The sequence below is a fragment of the Scyliorhinus torazame genome, chromosome 7 (assembly GCF_047496885.1).
Source record: "Scyliorhinus torazame isolate Kashiwa2021f chromosome 7, sScyTor2.1, whole genome shotgun sequence".
Classification (NCBI taxonomy): Eukaryota; Metazoa; Chordata; class Chondrichthyes; order Carcharhiniformes; family Scyliorhinidae; genus Scyliorhinus; species Scyliorhinus torazame.
The window spans coordinates 181,590,440-181,607,086 of NC_092713.1; the positions used below are offsets into that span (position 1 = coordinate 181,590,440).

General features: G+C 49.9%; 1 protein-coding gene across 1 annotated transcript in view; it reads left to right on the forward strand.

Annotated features, from left to right (window-relative positions):
* The window catches only part of lcp2a (lymphocyte cytosolic protein 2a), a 252,465-nt gene that overhangs the window by 165,445 nt on the left and 70,373 nt on the right, over positions 1-16,647 (forward strand). The window contains exon 11 of the mRNA XM_072511854.1: positions 13,180-13,205. Within this exon, the coding sequence (XP_072367955.1) occupies positions 13,180-13,205 (26 nt within the window). The remainder of the gene's footprint in view (positions 1-13,179; positions 13,206-16,647) is intronic.

A 16,647-nucleotide genomic window follows, 5' to 3' on the forward strand; every position in this document is an offset into this window, starting at 1 on the left:
TTAAAGGCATGGACTAGTCAGGGATATTCAACATGGCTTTGTTAGGGGAAGGTCATGCCGTAAAAATTTGATTGAGTTGTTTGAGGATGTGACCAGGAGGATCGATGAAGGTAGTGTAGTGGATGTTATCTACATGGATTTTAGTAAGGCATTTAACAAGATCCCACATGTCAAACTAGTCAAAAACGTTAAAACCCATGGGATACAGGGTAATGTGGCAAAATGGATATCCAAAGTTGGCTTAGTAACAGGAAACAAAGGGTAATGGTCAATGGCTGCCCTTGCGGATGGAAAGTTGGTTCAAGTGGTGTTCCGCAGGGCTTGGTTTTGGGACCCCTGCTGTCTATTTTATATATTAACGATTTCGACTTGAACATGGGGGGCATAATTATGAAATTTTCAGACAACACAAAAATTGGCCATGTGGTGGATAGTGTAGAGGATATTATTATTATTAATATAGCTGTAAGCTCCAAAGTTTTATGGATGGGTTGGTGGAATGGGCAGGAAAGTGGCAGATGGAGTTAAACTTGGATAAGTGTGAGGATGTTCAAACAGTAAAAGGGTATATCCAATAAAGGGGAATATACTGAGTGGGGTAACTGAAGTGAGAGATCTTTGCATGCAAGTTCACAGGTCCCTAAAGGCAGCAATACAGGTAGATAAGGTTGTAAAGAAGGCATATAGAATGCTCTCCTTCATTGGCAGAGATGTAGAATACAAAAATAGGAATATAATGATGGAATTGTGTAAGGCACTGGTGAGGCCACACTGGAGTATTGTGCTGAATTCTGGTCACCACATGACAGGAAGGATGTAATTGCTCTGGAGAGGGTGCACAGAAAATGTATTAGAATGTTGCCAGGACTGGAGAATTGTAGCTACGCGGAGAGATTGCAGAGGTTGGGGTTGTTTTCCTTGGAACAAAGAAGACTGAGGGGTGACATGATTGAGGTATACAAAATTGTGTGTGTGTGTGGGGGGGGGGGGGGGGGGGGGCGGGGGGAGGGTAGAGACAGAGTAGGGAGGAGGAACCTGTTTCCCTTGGCAGACAGTTCAAAAACCAGGGATCATAGTTGTTGCAGAAGGTTAAAGCTCACGGGATCCAGGGTGAGGTTGCCAATCGGATTCAAAATTGGCTGGACGACAGAAGGCAGAGTGTGGTTGTAGAGGGTTGTTTTTCAAACTGGAGGCCTGTGACCAGTGGTGTGCCTCAGGGATCGGTGCTGGGTCCACTGTTATTTGTGATTTATATTAATGATTTGGATGAGAATTTAGGAGGCATGGTTAGTAAGTTTGCAGATGACACCAAGATTGGTGGCACAGTGGATAGTGAAGAAGGTTATCTAGGATTGCAACGGGATCTTGATCAATTAGGCCAGTGGGCCGACGAATGGCAGATGGAGTTTAATTTAGATAAATGTGAGGTGATGCATTTTGGCAGATCGAATCAGGCCAGGACCTACTCAGTTAATGGTATGGCGTTGGGGAGAGTTATAGAACAAAGAGATCTAGGAGTACAGGTTCATAGCTCCTTGAAGGTGGAGTCGCAGGTGGACAGGGTGGTGAAGAAGGCATTCGGCATGCTTGGTTTCATTGGTCAGAACATTGAATACAGGAGTTGGGACGTCTTGTTGAAGTTGTACAAGACATTGGTACGGCCACACTTGGAATACTGTGTGCAGTTCTGGTCACCCTATTATAGAAAGGATATTATTAAACTGGAAAGAGTGCAGAAAAGATTTACTAGGATGTTACCGGGACTTGATGGTTTGAGTTATAAGGAGAGGCTGGATAGACTGGGACTTTTTTCCTTGGAGCGTAGGAGGCTTAGGGGTGATCTTATAGAGGTCTATAAAATAATGAGGGGCATAGATAAGGTAGATAGTCAACATCTTTTCCCAAAGGTAGGGGAGTCTAAAACTAGAGGGCATAGGTTTAAGGTGAGAGGGGAGAGATTCAGAAGGGCCCAGAGGGGCAATTTCTTCACTCAGAGGGTAGTGAGTGTCTGGAATGGGCTGCCAGAGGTAGTAGTAGAGGCGGGTACAATTGTGTCTTTTAAAAAACATTTAGATAGTTACATGGGTAAGATGGGTATAGAGGGTTATGGGCCAAGTGCGGGCAACTGGGACTAGCTTAATGGTAAAAACTGGGCGGCATGGACTGGTTGGGCCGAAGGGCCTGTTTCCATGCTGTAAACTTCTATGATTCTATAGGTTCAAGTTAAGTGGCAGAAGGATTAGAGGGGACATGAGGGAATACCATTTTACACAGAGGCTGGTGGAGATGGTAATGGAGGCAGAGACCCTAATGGAGGGTACCAACCTCAGTTTGAGACTTGCCTCAGCTGAGACGAGGGGCCATTGATTCCCATCTATGATCTGGAACTTGAGATCATCATTCATGCTGCTGCATTGGGCTTTCAAACTAATTTGTCCTCTTGGTATCTATAATGTGCCACCATATAACCTCAACCTCACGCTCCATAGAATCCCTACAGTGCAGAAGGAGGCCACTCAGCCCATCGAGTCTACAATGACTCGACGAAAGAACACCCGACCAAGGTCCACTCTCCCTGCCCTATCTCTGTAACTCCATAACCCCACCAAACCTGCACATCTTTGGACTGTGGGAGGAAACCGGAGCACCCGGAGGAAACCCATACAGACACAGGGAGAACATGCAAACTCCACACAGACAAGGCTGAATCAAACCTGGATCCCTGCCACTGTGAGTCATTCGAGGGTTTAATTTTCAGATCACTATGTTAAATCACTTTGCACAGATCTGTGAATGCCATTATGTTGTAAGCCGCACCAATCTCTATTTGACACGACTTGTGGGCCTGGAACTTTCCCTCTACCGTCATCATGGTGACAGTCACAAACCATTTGTTGCTGATGGACGTGACTGAACCAACCTGTTGTATGGTGTAGCTTTTCATCAGGTTCTTCTGCTGATATATCTCCAGTACCCATCTTTATAAGCTTGTTTTGCTCCTTTCTAGCCAACCACTTGTGTGTGAAATGATTCTACTTCCTGCAATTGAAACACTGTTTTCCCCACATTGGGCAATCCTTCTTTTCCTGTGTATCTTGCCCTTTGTCTGTGATTATGCTGCTGTCTCGACCTTGAATGTCTCTCTGCATAAGTCCAAAGATGTGCCGGTTAGGTGGATTGGCCATGTAAAAATTGCCTCTTAGTGGGCAGCGTGGTGGCGCAGTGGTTAGCACTGCCGCCTGACGGCACCAAGGTCTCAGGTTCGATCGCAGCTCTGGGTCACTATCCGTGTGGAGTTTGCACATTCTCCCCATGTTTGCGTGGGTTTCGCCCCCACAACCCAAAGATGTGCAGGGTAGGTGCATTGGCCACACTAAATTGCCTTAATTGGAAATAATTGGGTATTCTAATTTTTTTTAAAAATTGCCCCTTAGTGTCCAGGGTTGTATAGGTTGGGTTAAGGGGTTATTGGGATAGGGTGGGAGAGTGGGCCTAGGTTGGGTGCATTTTCAGAGGGTCGGTGCAGACTTGAGGGCTGATTGGCGTCCTTCTGCACTGTAGAGTTCTATGATCCCATAATAATGTATCTCCTGGTATGCTCTGCCATACATGTGCTCAAAAATTCCGCATTTCGACACACATCTATCACTTTCTTTGGCATCAGTTTCTCATCTTTCAATAGGCTTGCTCTCACCAAGGTGTCTCGCATTCCCAAGAAAAAATCTATCTTTAATCAGATCATCTTTTAGCATACTACAGCGAGCTTGCCTCATGACAGAGTCACATGACTGTGGCAAATCAGATGTGACATGAGACAGATTACATTTCACAACCCAAACAGGCCTCTCTGGCAGCCAGCATTTATTTCGCAAACCATAATTGCCCTTGAGAAGGTGGTGGTGAGCGACTATCTTGAACCGGTGCAGTCCCTCTCATGTAGGAACACTCACAGTGTTGTCAGGAAGGGTGTTCCAGTGTTTGAATGCCATGACAGTGAAGGAACAGCAGTGTTTGTCCAAGTCAGGATGGTGTGTGGTTTGGGGGTCAACTTGCAGGTGGTGGTGGTCCCATCCATCTGTTTTCCTTGTCCTTCCAGGTGATAGAGGTTGTAGGTATGGAAGGTGCTGCTGAAGGAGGTGCACCAGTGTTGCAGGGAGTGAATGTTTAAAGTGGTGGATGGGGATGCAGCCCAACAGACTGCTTTATTCTGGATGGTGTCAAGCTTCTTGAGTGTTGTTGGAGCTGTACTCATCCAGGCAAGTGGAGAATATTCCATCACACTCCCGACTTGTGCCTTAGAGATGGTGGACAGGCTATGGGGAGTCAGGAGGTGAGAGTTACTCGGCGGAAGATTCCTAGCCTCTGACCTGCTCCTGGAGCCATTATTATTTCAATGGCTCGTCCAGTTCAGTTTTTGGTCAATGGTAACCTCCAGGATGTTGATATTGGGGGATTCATCGATGGTTATGCCATTTGTCAAGGGGTTTGATTCTCTCTTGTTGGAGATGACCATTGCCTGGTGCTTCCTGCACAACATTATCTTCTTTTCATTGCCTATTATGCATTTTTAAATGTTCAGTGGTCATGAAAAACACAAACGCAAGCCTTTCTTTCTTGTGTCGCAGGATTGTTGTTGCCATTTATCAGGCCTTGCATGAATATTGTCCTAGCCTTGCTGCATGTGGGCACAGAGGGTGTTATCATCTGAAGTTGTGAATGGGCGGGATTTTTCACTCGTGTCTGCCCAACGACCTGAAATTCCCGCCCGAGGTCAATGGACCTTTACCTGGTCCCCGTCCTGTCCATGGCGATCTTGTGGTGGGTACGGCCGAAAAATCCAGCCCAGTGTGTTTATGCTGGTGTTGCATAGCCAACTGAGCCCATTCATGAATCTTTATGATGATTAAAATGATGGATGATAAACACAGGGACTGGAACATCTTCTTTATTGCAGCATTAACGACAATATTTCATAGAATTTGCAGTGCAGAAGGTGGCCATTCGGCCCATCGAGTTCACCCTATCCCCGTAACCCAGTAACCCCAACTCACCTTTTTGTTTTGGACACTAAGGGCAATTTATCATGGCCAATCCACCTAACCTGCACATCTTTGGACTGTGGGAGGAAACCGGAGCACCCGGAGGAAACCCACGCAGACACGGGGAGTAGGTGTAGACTCTGCACAGACAGTGACCCAAGCCGGGAATCGAACCTGGGACCCTGGAGCTGTGAAGCAACTGTGCTACCCACTGTGCTACCGTGCTGCCAATGGAAGAGAAAAATCATTCAGGATGTAAAATGGGTTGCAATGGCTATTGTCTGTTGTGTGATGCCATCAAGACCATTCATAGGCCCCATCAGCAAAGCTTCCCCAACAGTGTGTCTGAACCCCAAACTCAAGTACCTCAGCAAGTCCCAAAGAACCTTCTATCCAATAAAGGAATGTCATTACTGTTGTAATGCAGGAACATCCCACAAACAACTACATAATGATGACCAAGGGCGTAATTCACCCATCGGGAGACTAAGACCCGACATCGGAGTGAAAACCGGAGTGTTTCACTCCGGCATCGGAGGCCGTTCCCAGCCCCCTATTCTCCCACGGGGGGCTAGGAGTGGTGCCGTGTCATTTACGCGCGCCGGGCCTTGGTGCCACGTAAAAGCGGCACCGTGTAAATGACGTGACCGGCGCCACGTAAATGACATCACCCGCGCATGCGCGGTTGCCGTCCTCCCCGCGGCTGCCCCGCAAGAAGATGGCAGATCGATCTTGCGGGGCAGCGGAGGAAAGGAGGTCCTCCTTCAGAGAGGCCGGCCCGCCAATTGGTGGGCACCGATCGTGGGCCAGACCCCTTTTGAGCCCCCCCCCCCCCGGTGCAGGAACCCCCGTCGTCCCCCCACACGCCACACCCCCAGCGTTCCCGCGCTGTTCCTGCCGGCAACGACCAGGTGTGGATGGCGCCGGCGGGAACCTGTCGTGTTGGGCAGGCGGCTTGGCCCATCCGGGCCGGAGAATCGCCGCTCGCCCATTACCAACAGCGTGATTCGCGCCGTGCCAGTTTGGGGGGGGGGGGGGGGGGAGAATCGCGTGCGGGCGTCGGGACGGCGTGGCGGGACTCGCGCGGCGCCCGGGCGATTCTCCCACCCGGCGTGGGGGGGGGGGGGGAGAATTCCGCCCCATGTTTCTGATTTAGCGATGCTAGTTGAGGGATAAATATTGGTCAGAGTCAGGGAGAAATCCCCTCCTCTTTTGAAAAATAAGATCGGGGGATTTTTGACATCCACCTAAAAGGAAGTTGGGGCTTTGGTTTAATGTCTCATCTATAAAGTGTGCATCAGGAGAATACAGGAAATCACTTTCGGGGTGACAATATAAATACATATAAGTGATTAAGCAGTTTCTATAACCCATTATGAAATATTTGGTGTGTATTAAATAAATTCATGGGGTCATGGTGAGTGAGCAAGCCTAATTTCAATCTTGCGGCCCAGCGGATGAATGAGGGCCACTCATGGGGCCCACCATTAGGTTGCCCATCACTGGTTTACATTGTCTAGAGAAAAAAAAACATTTAAAAAGCGCTCCATTTACTGTCAGAACTGTGTGTGACAAATGAAGGAGATGTGGTCTTCAGATTATCTCTGGGAGAAGCACAAACCACAGATCTGTGAAGTAAACATGGATAAGATCACGAGAGAACACAAACTGTAATCCACTGTTTAAAATAACTTCAACAGAAAAAAACAAGTTCAGTTTAACATGAGGCAGGAGGTGATCATCAATTTGTTGTTAATCTTCCTTCCTGTTTTAGGATGGCTAAGCGCTTCCGTGTGGCACACAGCAGGAAGAGACCTCTGCAGTTACCTCAATCAGACTAGACTCCTTCCTTGAAAACAGGGCTATATTCTACGTTTGGGATACTATGCACGGGATTCTCCAACGCCGGGTCGGAGAATCGCTGGCGGACCGTGCAAATCGGGCCACGCCGCCCCGACGCCGGCACGCAATTCTCCGCAAAGTGGTTGGCACGGCACCAGTCGGGGGCCGCTCTACGCGGCCGGTCCACCGATTCTCCGGCCCAGATGGGCCGAGCGGCCGTAAGAAAAGAGCCGAGTCCCGCCGGCGCCGTTCTAACCTGCTCTGGGCCGGCGGGACCTCAGTGTGTGAGGGTCGGGTGGCGGCCTTTGGGTGGCGGACGGGGGGTCTGACCCTCGGGGGGCCTCCGATGTGGGCTGGCCTGCGATCGGGACGCACTGATCGCCAGGTCAGCCTCTCTGGCTGGGGGCCTCCTTTCCTACGCACCGGCCCCTGTAGTCCTGCGCCATGTTGCGTCGGGGCCGGCGCGTTGAAGGAGGCCCCTGCACATGCGAGCATTGGTGCAGGTGCCACTGCGCATGTCCTCGTTGGCGCCGGCGCAACCGCACATGTGCGGATCCCGCTGCGCACAGTTCGCACCGGGATCTGCAGCTGGAGCGGCGTGGGGGGAGCACAGGCATTTATGACGACATGGACACTCTGCCCTATTTTCTCCCGCCAGAGACGAATCGCCTCTGATTTGCGCTCTCGCTGGGAACAGGCGACCAGGGGCATTTCGCTATCTCTTGGCATGCAAATTTATACATGGCGGGGATGGCGAGGGATTCCGTCGTGAATCCCGCTCTCGAGCCGCCATTTTGCATGGGCGGCAGGATAGCGTGGTCGAGCGACTTACTCCCTCCTGCCTTGCAATGCAATCCACACCCCTACTATGGGATGTGCTGGGTCACCGTACCCCGCCGCCGCCCCACCCAGCAGTAAGAGAGAGCCCCAAAGATCTCGCCCAGTGGTGCTAATCTCTTTTTTCCCTGGACACTGGATTCTCTGCCACATCTCCTCCACCGGCGGCGGGTGGTAGAGAATCCAGCCCACAGTCACAGTACCCGTGCGATTCCCCCAGCAGGCACTGCTCCTCCCAGATGGAGGATTGTGTCAGGCATTTATCTCCGTCATGTTTGAGAATTTCAACAGGGATTCCATCTGCTCCAGGGGCTTTTGTTGGTTTCCTGCTGTCAAATGGCTTTTTAACTTCACTTCTGGGATAGAGCTAAAACTGAGCCAGACGGGGCACTGCAAAATGGAGCTGAGAACTTGAATCGAAGACAGTGGGCGGGATTTTCCGGTCTTCGACAGCGAAATCACGTTTGGCGATTGGCTGGACAATCTACATTAGCGCCGAAATCAAGGAGTATGCTGAGGCCCTCTCCCGATGCTCCGCCCCCGATGAGCCGAGTTCCCGATGGCGTCGGTCGCGTGTGGTATTTATTTTCAGGAACTCGGCGTGGCCACAGTCGGGGAGCGCCTATTTGCGGCAGGGGGGGACTTTTCGGGGGCTTGGGGCACTGGTGAGGGGTGGTCTGGGGTGGTGAGCCTGGCCAAAGGGGGTCACTATTCGGCAGGCCGGGTCAACCCGCGGCCGGCGTCATGTTGCTCCCACATGTTTCCTCCATTGCCCCCAGACTCTAAGGGCCGCCACCACCACGGGACTGGTGGAGTACCGCGCCAGAGGGAACGGCAGAGGTGCCATTACCAATGCCCCCAAACTCGTGCACTTACATGATGCCGCCTCTACTCGCTCCCACACTGACCCCCCCCCCCCCCCACCCACTTCCTAATCATGGTTATATTTGCAGCCCAATAGACATTGCTAAAGTTCGGCAGCGCCAGCCCGCCCTCCCCCCGGCAATGCTCCAGCATCCCCCTTTTTACTCGCGAGGTATTGCCCGCCCATACAAAGCCAGAGATCACCTTGTTTACCCGTTTAAAAAAGGCCCGTGGAATAAAGATGGGGAGACATTAAAAAACAAACACAGAGGGTAGTGGTTTACACAGAAGGTAGAGGGTGCCTGGAACTCGCTGCCAGAGGAGGTGGTGGAAGCAGGGACGATATTGGCGTTTAAGGGGCATCTTGACAAATACATGAATAGGATGGGAATAGTGGCTACGGACCCCGGAAGTGTAGAAGATTTTAGTTCAGACAGGCAGCATGGTCGGCACAGGCTTGGAGGGCCGAAGGGCCTGTTCCTGTGCTGTACATTTCTTTGTTCTTTGTTAATCAGGAATCTCGGGAGGACCGCCATTTTCACTTGCCTCCCAGCAAGTGATAGCGAGAACATGTCCCACCTTCGAAAGTCTTCCTTCATTTGGTCCACCAATCGGGTCAAATTTAACTTATGTAGCCATTCCCATTCCCATGCCACCTGGATGCCTAGATATCGAAAGTTTCCTCCTACCACTCTAAACGGCAACTCCCCAGTTGCCTCACCTGCCCCCTTGCCTGGATCGCGAACATCTTACTTTTCCCCACGTTCAATTTATAATCCGAAAACCAGCCAAATTCCCCCAGAATTCTCATAATTTTTCCCATCCCCTCTAGTGGGTCAGAAACATATAGGAGCAGGTCATCTGCGTATAGCGAAACTCTGTGTTCCACCTCTCCCCGAACCAGCCCCTTGAGGCTCTCAGCGCAATTGCCAGCGGCTCTATGGCCAGCCCAAACAGCAGTGGGGAGAGGGGGTATCCCTGCCTCATCCCCAGGTGCAGCCTAAAATAGCCCGATATCAACCTATTCATCCGTACACTTGCCACAGGTGCCTGATACAGCAGCCTAACCAAATCGATGAAGCCCCATCCAAACCCAAACCACCCCAGCACCTCCAACAGATAGATTCATTCCACCCAATCAAATGCTTTCTCTGCGTCAATTGCGACCACTACCTCCACGTCACTACCCTCTGGGGGCATCATGATCACATTCAACAGTCCTCTAACATTGGCCGCCAACTGCCTGCCGTTAACAAATCCCGCTGGTCCTCCCCAATCACATCCGGAACGCAGTCTTCGATCCTGAAGGACAAGATTTTGGCCAACAGTTTGGCGTCAACATTTATAGGAGATCGATCGGTAGGACCCGCATAACTCCGGGTCCTTCTCCCACTTCAAGATCAGTGAGATTGTGGCCTGTGACATCGTCGGGGGAAGCACCCCTTGCTCCCTTGCCTCATTAAATGTCCTCATCAGCAGCGACCCCAGCATCCCAGAGAACTTTTTATAAAACTCCACTGGGTACCCGTCCAGTCCCGGGGCTTTACCTGACTGCATGGCCTTCAGCCCTTCTGCTTTTTCTTCCATCCCGATCGGGGCCTCTAGTCCTTCGACCAGCTCTTCCTCCGCCTTCAGGAGCCTCAGCCCCCCTAAGAATTGCCTCATCCCCACCGGCCCAGCTGGGGGTTTTGACTCATACAGGCTGCTATAAAACTCCTTGAACCCCTGCTGAATCTCCGACCAAGTTCCCGTCTCCGTCCCTCACTTTCCTAATCTCCCTGGCTGCCTCCCCCTTTCTGAGCTGCTGCGCAAGCATTCTGCTGGTCTTCTCTCCATATTCATATATCACCCCCCTCGCCTTCCTCAGCTGCTCCGCCGCCTTCCCTGTAGTTAACAAGCCAAACTCCACCTGTAGCCTCCGTCGTTCCCTTAAAAGCCCTGCCTCTGGGGTCTCTGCATATCTCCTGTCGATCTGAAGTATTTCCCCTATCAGTCGATCCGTCTCTGCTCTATCTACCTTCACCCTATGGGCCCATATCGAAATCAGCTGCCCTGTGACCACCGCCTTCAGCGCCTCCCAGACCATTGCAGCCGAGTCTTCCCCCGTGTCATTGACTTCCAGATAGTTCTGGATACATTTCCTCACCCACCCGCACACCACCTCATCCGCTAACAGTCCGACATCCAATCTCCAAAGCGGGCGTTGGACACCCTCCTTGTTCACCTGTAGGTCCACCCAGTGCGGGGCATGATCCAAAACCGTGATCGCTGAATACTCAATGTCCACTATCCCCGTAAGTAAAGCCCTGTTCAAGATGAAAAAGTCGATCCGGGAATACACTTTATGTACGTGTGAGTAGTAAGAGAACTCCTTCATTCTCAGCTACCCAAACCTCCATGGGTCCACTCCCCCCATCTGCTCCATAAACCTCTTTAGCTCCTTTGCCATTGCTGGCACCCTGCCTGTCCTTGAGCTCGACCAGTCTAGCCTTGGGTCAATGACTGTGTTGAAGTCCCCCCCCATGACCAACTTATGCGAGTCCAGGTCCGGGATCTTCCCCAACATCCTCCTTAAGAACTCCACATCATCCCAATTTGGCGCGTAAACATTCACGAGTACCACCGACAGCCCTTACAGCTTCCCACTAATCATGATGTGACGGCCTCCCACATCCGCAACTATTCTCCCGCCTCGAATGACACTCGCTTATTAATCAGGATCTCGGCCCCTCTAGTCTTAGAGTCGAGCCCCGAGTGAAATACCTGCTCGACCCATCCCTTCCTTAATCTAGTCTGATCGGTTACCCTGAGATGCGACATTCCATGTGATCAGTCTGGTTGGGAGGCTTCTCGCCACCCCCCCCCCCCCCCCCCCCCGGACCGATCAGCCTTCACCTTTCTTAGGCCAGTCTCCAGCTTGCGTCCCGCGCACCCGCAGGCCAGCCCCTAGGCAGCCTCCATCCCCGACCTCCTTTTTTTCCCCCAGCAACAGTCCCTCCCCCGTCAGCAGAGCAATTCCCCCCCAATAACAGCACAGTAAAAACAGCCCCCTTCAACAAGCATAACATCTGCTCACCCCCCACTGCGCTTCCGTGAGCCAGCCCGCCCAGCTAGCTTGGTAGCCCCCACCCATGGCGCCAAACATTTTCCCACATATTGTTCCCCCCCTCACCCGCTCGGACACACAGATGCAAGAGAAAACATTCACAGCCCAGTTGACCGAAAGAAACAAAAAGAAAAGAAAAACCCCACATCGAAAATTCACACCTCCATCCCCCACCAGTACAAATGCAAACTTTAACTTACACAAATACGTGGCAGCTCCAGGATCGATACAGAAGGCATTGCAAATATAGTCCAAAAACATTTTTAATGTTAACACTGCAGCAAAGTTCAAACACCTCAGTCCCCTGCCAGCCCGAAGTCCATCGCTTCCTCGGGCGACTTAAAATAGAAATGTTGCTCCTCATAGGTGACCCAAAGACGGGCCGGATACAGCAGTCCAAACTTCACCTTCTTCTTGAAAAGGATCGACTTTACTTGGTTGAACCCCGCTCTTCTCCTTGCTACGTCCTCGCTCAGGTCTTGGTAAATGCGCAGGAGGCTATTCTCCCACTTACAGGTCCGTGTCTGCCTGGCTCACTGTAAAATTCACTCCTTGCCCAGGTACCTGTGCAATCTCACCACCATCGACCTCAGGGGGGGTCACCTACACACGGCTTCTTCGCTAGTGCTCTGTGTGCCCTCTCCATATCCAAGGGTCGGGTGAACATCCCATCCCCCAGTAGCTTCTCGAGCATGCCCGCTATATATGCCCCTGCATCTGCTCCTTCAGACCCCTCCGGGAGACCAACGATCCTCAAGTTCTGCCGGCGGGACGTATTCTCTAGATCCTCCACCTTCTCCTGGAGCCTTTTCTTCTGGTCTCTCAGCATTCCCACCTCCACCTCCATTGCTGTTTGGTGTTCCTCATGCTCGGTCAATGCCTTCTCCACTCTCTGGATCGCCTGATCTTGAGCATCCAATCTCTGTTCCAGCCGAGCAATCTATTCCCTAATCGGGTCCAAGCATTCCTGTTTCTGCTTGGCGAAGCCCTCTTGAATAAACTTCATCAACTGCTCCAGCGACCGCTGGATTGTTGAGCCAGGACTCCGGTCATCCGCCATGTTTTTTTCCTGCTGCAGCTTCAATCCAGGCCTTCTCCGTTCACCTATTTCTTCCTTTGCGAGCACTCCTGGTCTGCCTCTCCATGCACTGGTGTGGGACTCCTCCTCACAGTCGTGTCCACTATCAATTTTCCAAGTAAAATCCGAGAAAAAATCGGGGGAAAGGTCCGACCCGAGTGGGAGCCACCAAATGTGTGACCCACTCCTTCATGGCCGCCACCGGTTGTCAGAGAAGGTGATGCTTGAATTGTGATCATTTTATCTTCAACAACAAGCAATGAATGTGGACTCAAAATACATAATTAATTACCAAACTCTGCAGCAATGTTGTACTTGTCTGACATCTCAAGATGTACATCTTCTGATGTATAACATGTATATCATGAGGAATGTTGATACATCTTATTGATCATTCATTTTTAATTTTTCAGTGAAGAAGCCTCCATTTCTGGACAAGGTAAGAAAAGGCTTCATCCCATTGTCTGAGTGAACACTTTCCACTGACTCTCTCTCATTGAGTGATCACCTCCCAGCATCTTTCTCTCTTTGATGAACACCTCCCATTGTCTCTCTCTCATTGAGTGATCACCTCCCAATGTGTCTCTCTCATTGAGTGATCACCTAGTGTCTCTCTCTTTGAATGAACACCTCCCATTGTCTCTCTCTCCCTCGTTGCTTGATTTCCTCCCATTGTCTCTCTCATTGAATGACTACCTCCCGTTGTCTCTCTCTGTCTCTCATTGATTGATCACCTCCCAGTGTCTCTCATAGTGAGGCAACACCTCCCATTGTCTCTGTTTTGTCAAGTGTTTTTTTCAGAAGCGAACCTGGGTCATTTATGTCATTGAATTAAAGTGAGGTGTGCTTTACTTACGCTTTCCTTTTAAATGTAATATAGATAAATAAACCTTCAATTTATATTGTACAAGTTAACTGCTCAAATATTTCCCTAAATTATTGTAACCGCCTTATTAATATGAATATTTCTTTCAAGCATACATAAACATTAGCTAGCCTTTGATACTCCATTAAAACACATGTTGAAACAATTACTGCATTAGTTTGTGGTACTGTCACACCAAAGGCCATGAGTCTCACTTCCTGTTGAGTCAATGCAAAACTGGAGTGTCACCTGTTTAATTTGTACATTCTGCACACACACAAATTCTTCGGAATTGGATGTGAGACAGCTGCATATGTGAGAGTTTGGAATGGGGGAAGGTATGATGGGGTAATGATGTCCAGGTAAAACACACCACGAGCTCTTCCATTTGAGCCAATGCAATGTCACAGATCAAAATGAAATAGCAACTGATCCCAGGTCACATTGGGAACGGATCTCACCCAAACAAAACAAAAAGGTTTGGAACTATGAGACAAAAAATGAGGAAACAGGCCAGTAACCGTTTGACTGTCCTCCTGTTTGCCTCGGAGCTTTGCTAAATATTGGTGTGCACAGATGAATGAAATACAAAGTTACAAGTTGAGGTGGGGAAGCACCGTGGGATGGTAGCAAAAATGAGAAATGTGTGGTAATGATGTCTCGGTCACGAGATTGGGTCCCAGGTTTCAAGAGATCTGCTATTCCATCTGACCACTTACAGGTCATCAAGTATTTTCTATATTTGGTGACTTGCTATTACTTTGTGGGGCTATTTAATCATTTCTGCATGTTTGGGAAGTCCCTTTGATTATCAAAAGGCATCCAGATCCCTGAGCAATGAATTTTACTCAGGCAGAGATTTTCGCTGATATTGTGGGCCTCCATTGTGATTTAAAAAAATATATATTTTTATTCTGAAAAAGTTTCAGTTTACAAAGTTTGTATAAACAAATTTATACAATTTTTATAAAAATGTCCCCACAACCCAGCCCCACCTCGTCCTCATTTACCCAAAATCCTTCCTCCCAGCCGCACCCCAGTCCCCCCCTCCTAATTGCAGATGACAATAGTCTTTAAAGAAGATAATGAACGGCAGCCACCTGGAGTAAAAACCCTCCTCCGATTCTCTTTTCCAAATGCAGGAATTCCAACAAATCCCCCAACCATGCCAGAGCCATAGGCAGCACCGATGCCCTCCATCCAAGCAGGACTCACCTCCGGGCTAATAGAGAGGTGATGGCCAAGACATCAGCCTTCTTCCCCTTCTGCAGCACTGGCATATCCTACACTCCAATGACCACCATTGGGCACAGTTCCACACAACTCCCAAAATCTCTGACATTATTTTGAAAAAGGTAGCCCAGAACTTAACCAGGTTAGGGAAAGACCAAAATATATATGAGTGGTTGCTGGCCAGTAGTGACATAGACCCTAATTTAAAGCGCTGTCTGAATTAGAATCATAGAATTTACAGTGCAGAAGGAGGCCATTCGGCCCATCGAGTCTGCACCGGCGCTTAAAAAGAGCACTCAACTGAAGCCCACGTTTCTGCCCTATCCCCGTCACCCAGTAACCCCCACTTAACATTTTGTTGACACTAAGGGCAATTTAGCATGGTCAATCCACCTAACCCGCACATCTTTGGACTGTGGGAGGAAACCGGAGCACCCGGAGGAAACCCACGCAGACACGGGGAGAACGTGCAGACTCCGCACAGACAGTGACCCAAGCCGGGAATCGAACCTGGGACCCTGGAATTGTGAAGCAACTGTGCTAACCACTGTGCTACCGTGCTGCCCAAATTAATTCCATATTCTTAGAGAGGCTATTACCACTGGGCTTGAAGAGAACCGAGCTGGAGAGAATAGAAAAGGAGCAGGTTCAACATATGTAACGAGGCCCGGTCATGAACCACCCGTATTTCCAGATACCTAAACCAGCCCTGGCCAGCCGAAACGTTAGCCTCTCCAGATCAGTTCACTCCCCTGGAGGGTTCACCGGAAAAACCTGACTCTTGCCCACGTTCAATCTATATCCTGAGAAGGAATCAAACTTCCTAGGCACCTCCAATATCTTCCCAAAATTAGAGAGAGGATCTGTGACATATAGCAATAAATCGTCTGCATACAGGGACACCCTATGCTGCCTACCTCCCCTGTCTATACCTTTCCACCTGGCCAACGACCCAAGTGTGATGGCCAATGGCTCAATTGGCAAATCAAAGAGTAACAGGAAAAGTGGGCACCCCTGCCCTGTACCCCTATATAACCGAAAGTACCCTGAACTCAATGAATTGTTATGGATGCTTGCAGTGGGGCCCTGTACAAAAGCCTAATCCACAAAATGAATTTAGAGTCAAAGCCAAACTACTCCATACCTCAAAAAGGTTCCCCCACAACACCCGATCAAATATGTTTTCCCTGTCCATGAAGATGATTACCTCTGGATCAACTCCCGAGGAGGGTGTCAGCACCACATTGAGAAGTCTCCGATTTCTAATATTGGCCGACAACTGCTGGCCCTTAACAACACCCGTCTGACCTTCAGAAATTACTCCAGGCAGGCACCCCTCCAAACGGATTGCCAACATCTTAGTCAGCAGCTTTGCATCAGCAGTCAACAGAGAGATGGGCCGATATGACTCACACTCCATGGAATCGTTGTCCTCTTTCAAGATTAAGGGGATTGATGCCTGCGCCAGTGGGCTGGTAACAACCCCCCCTGCCCTGGGACAGAAAATCATTAAACATGTCCAACAGGTGTGGCCCCAACACAGTCGTGCACTATTTATAAAATTTGACAGGAAATCCGTCCAGGCCTGGTGCCTTCCCCGGCTACATTGAATGAATAGTTCATAATTTCGTCCAGCCCGAGCACCGCTTGCCCTCTTTCTCTTTACACCACCGGGAAGACCAACCCATCCAGAAACATAGTTGAGTCTTCCTCCAGAGGCTCAAACTTGTATAATCCCCAGGAAAAGGTCTCAAAACCCCTTTAACCTTCTCTGGAAACCCTC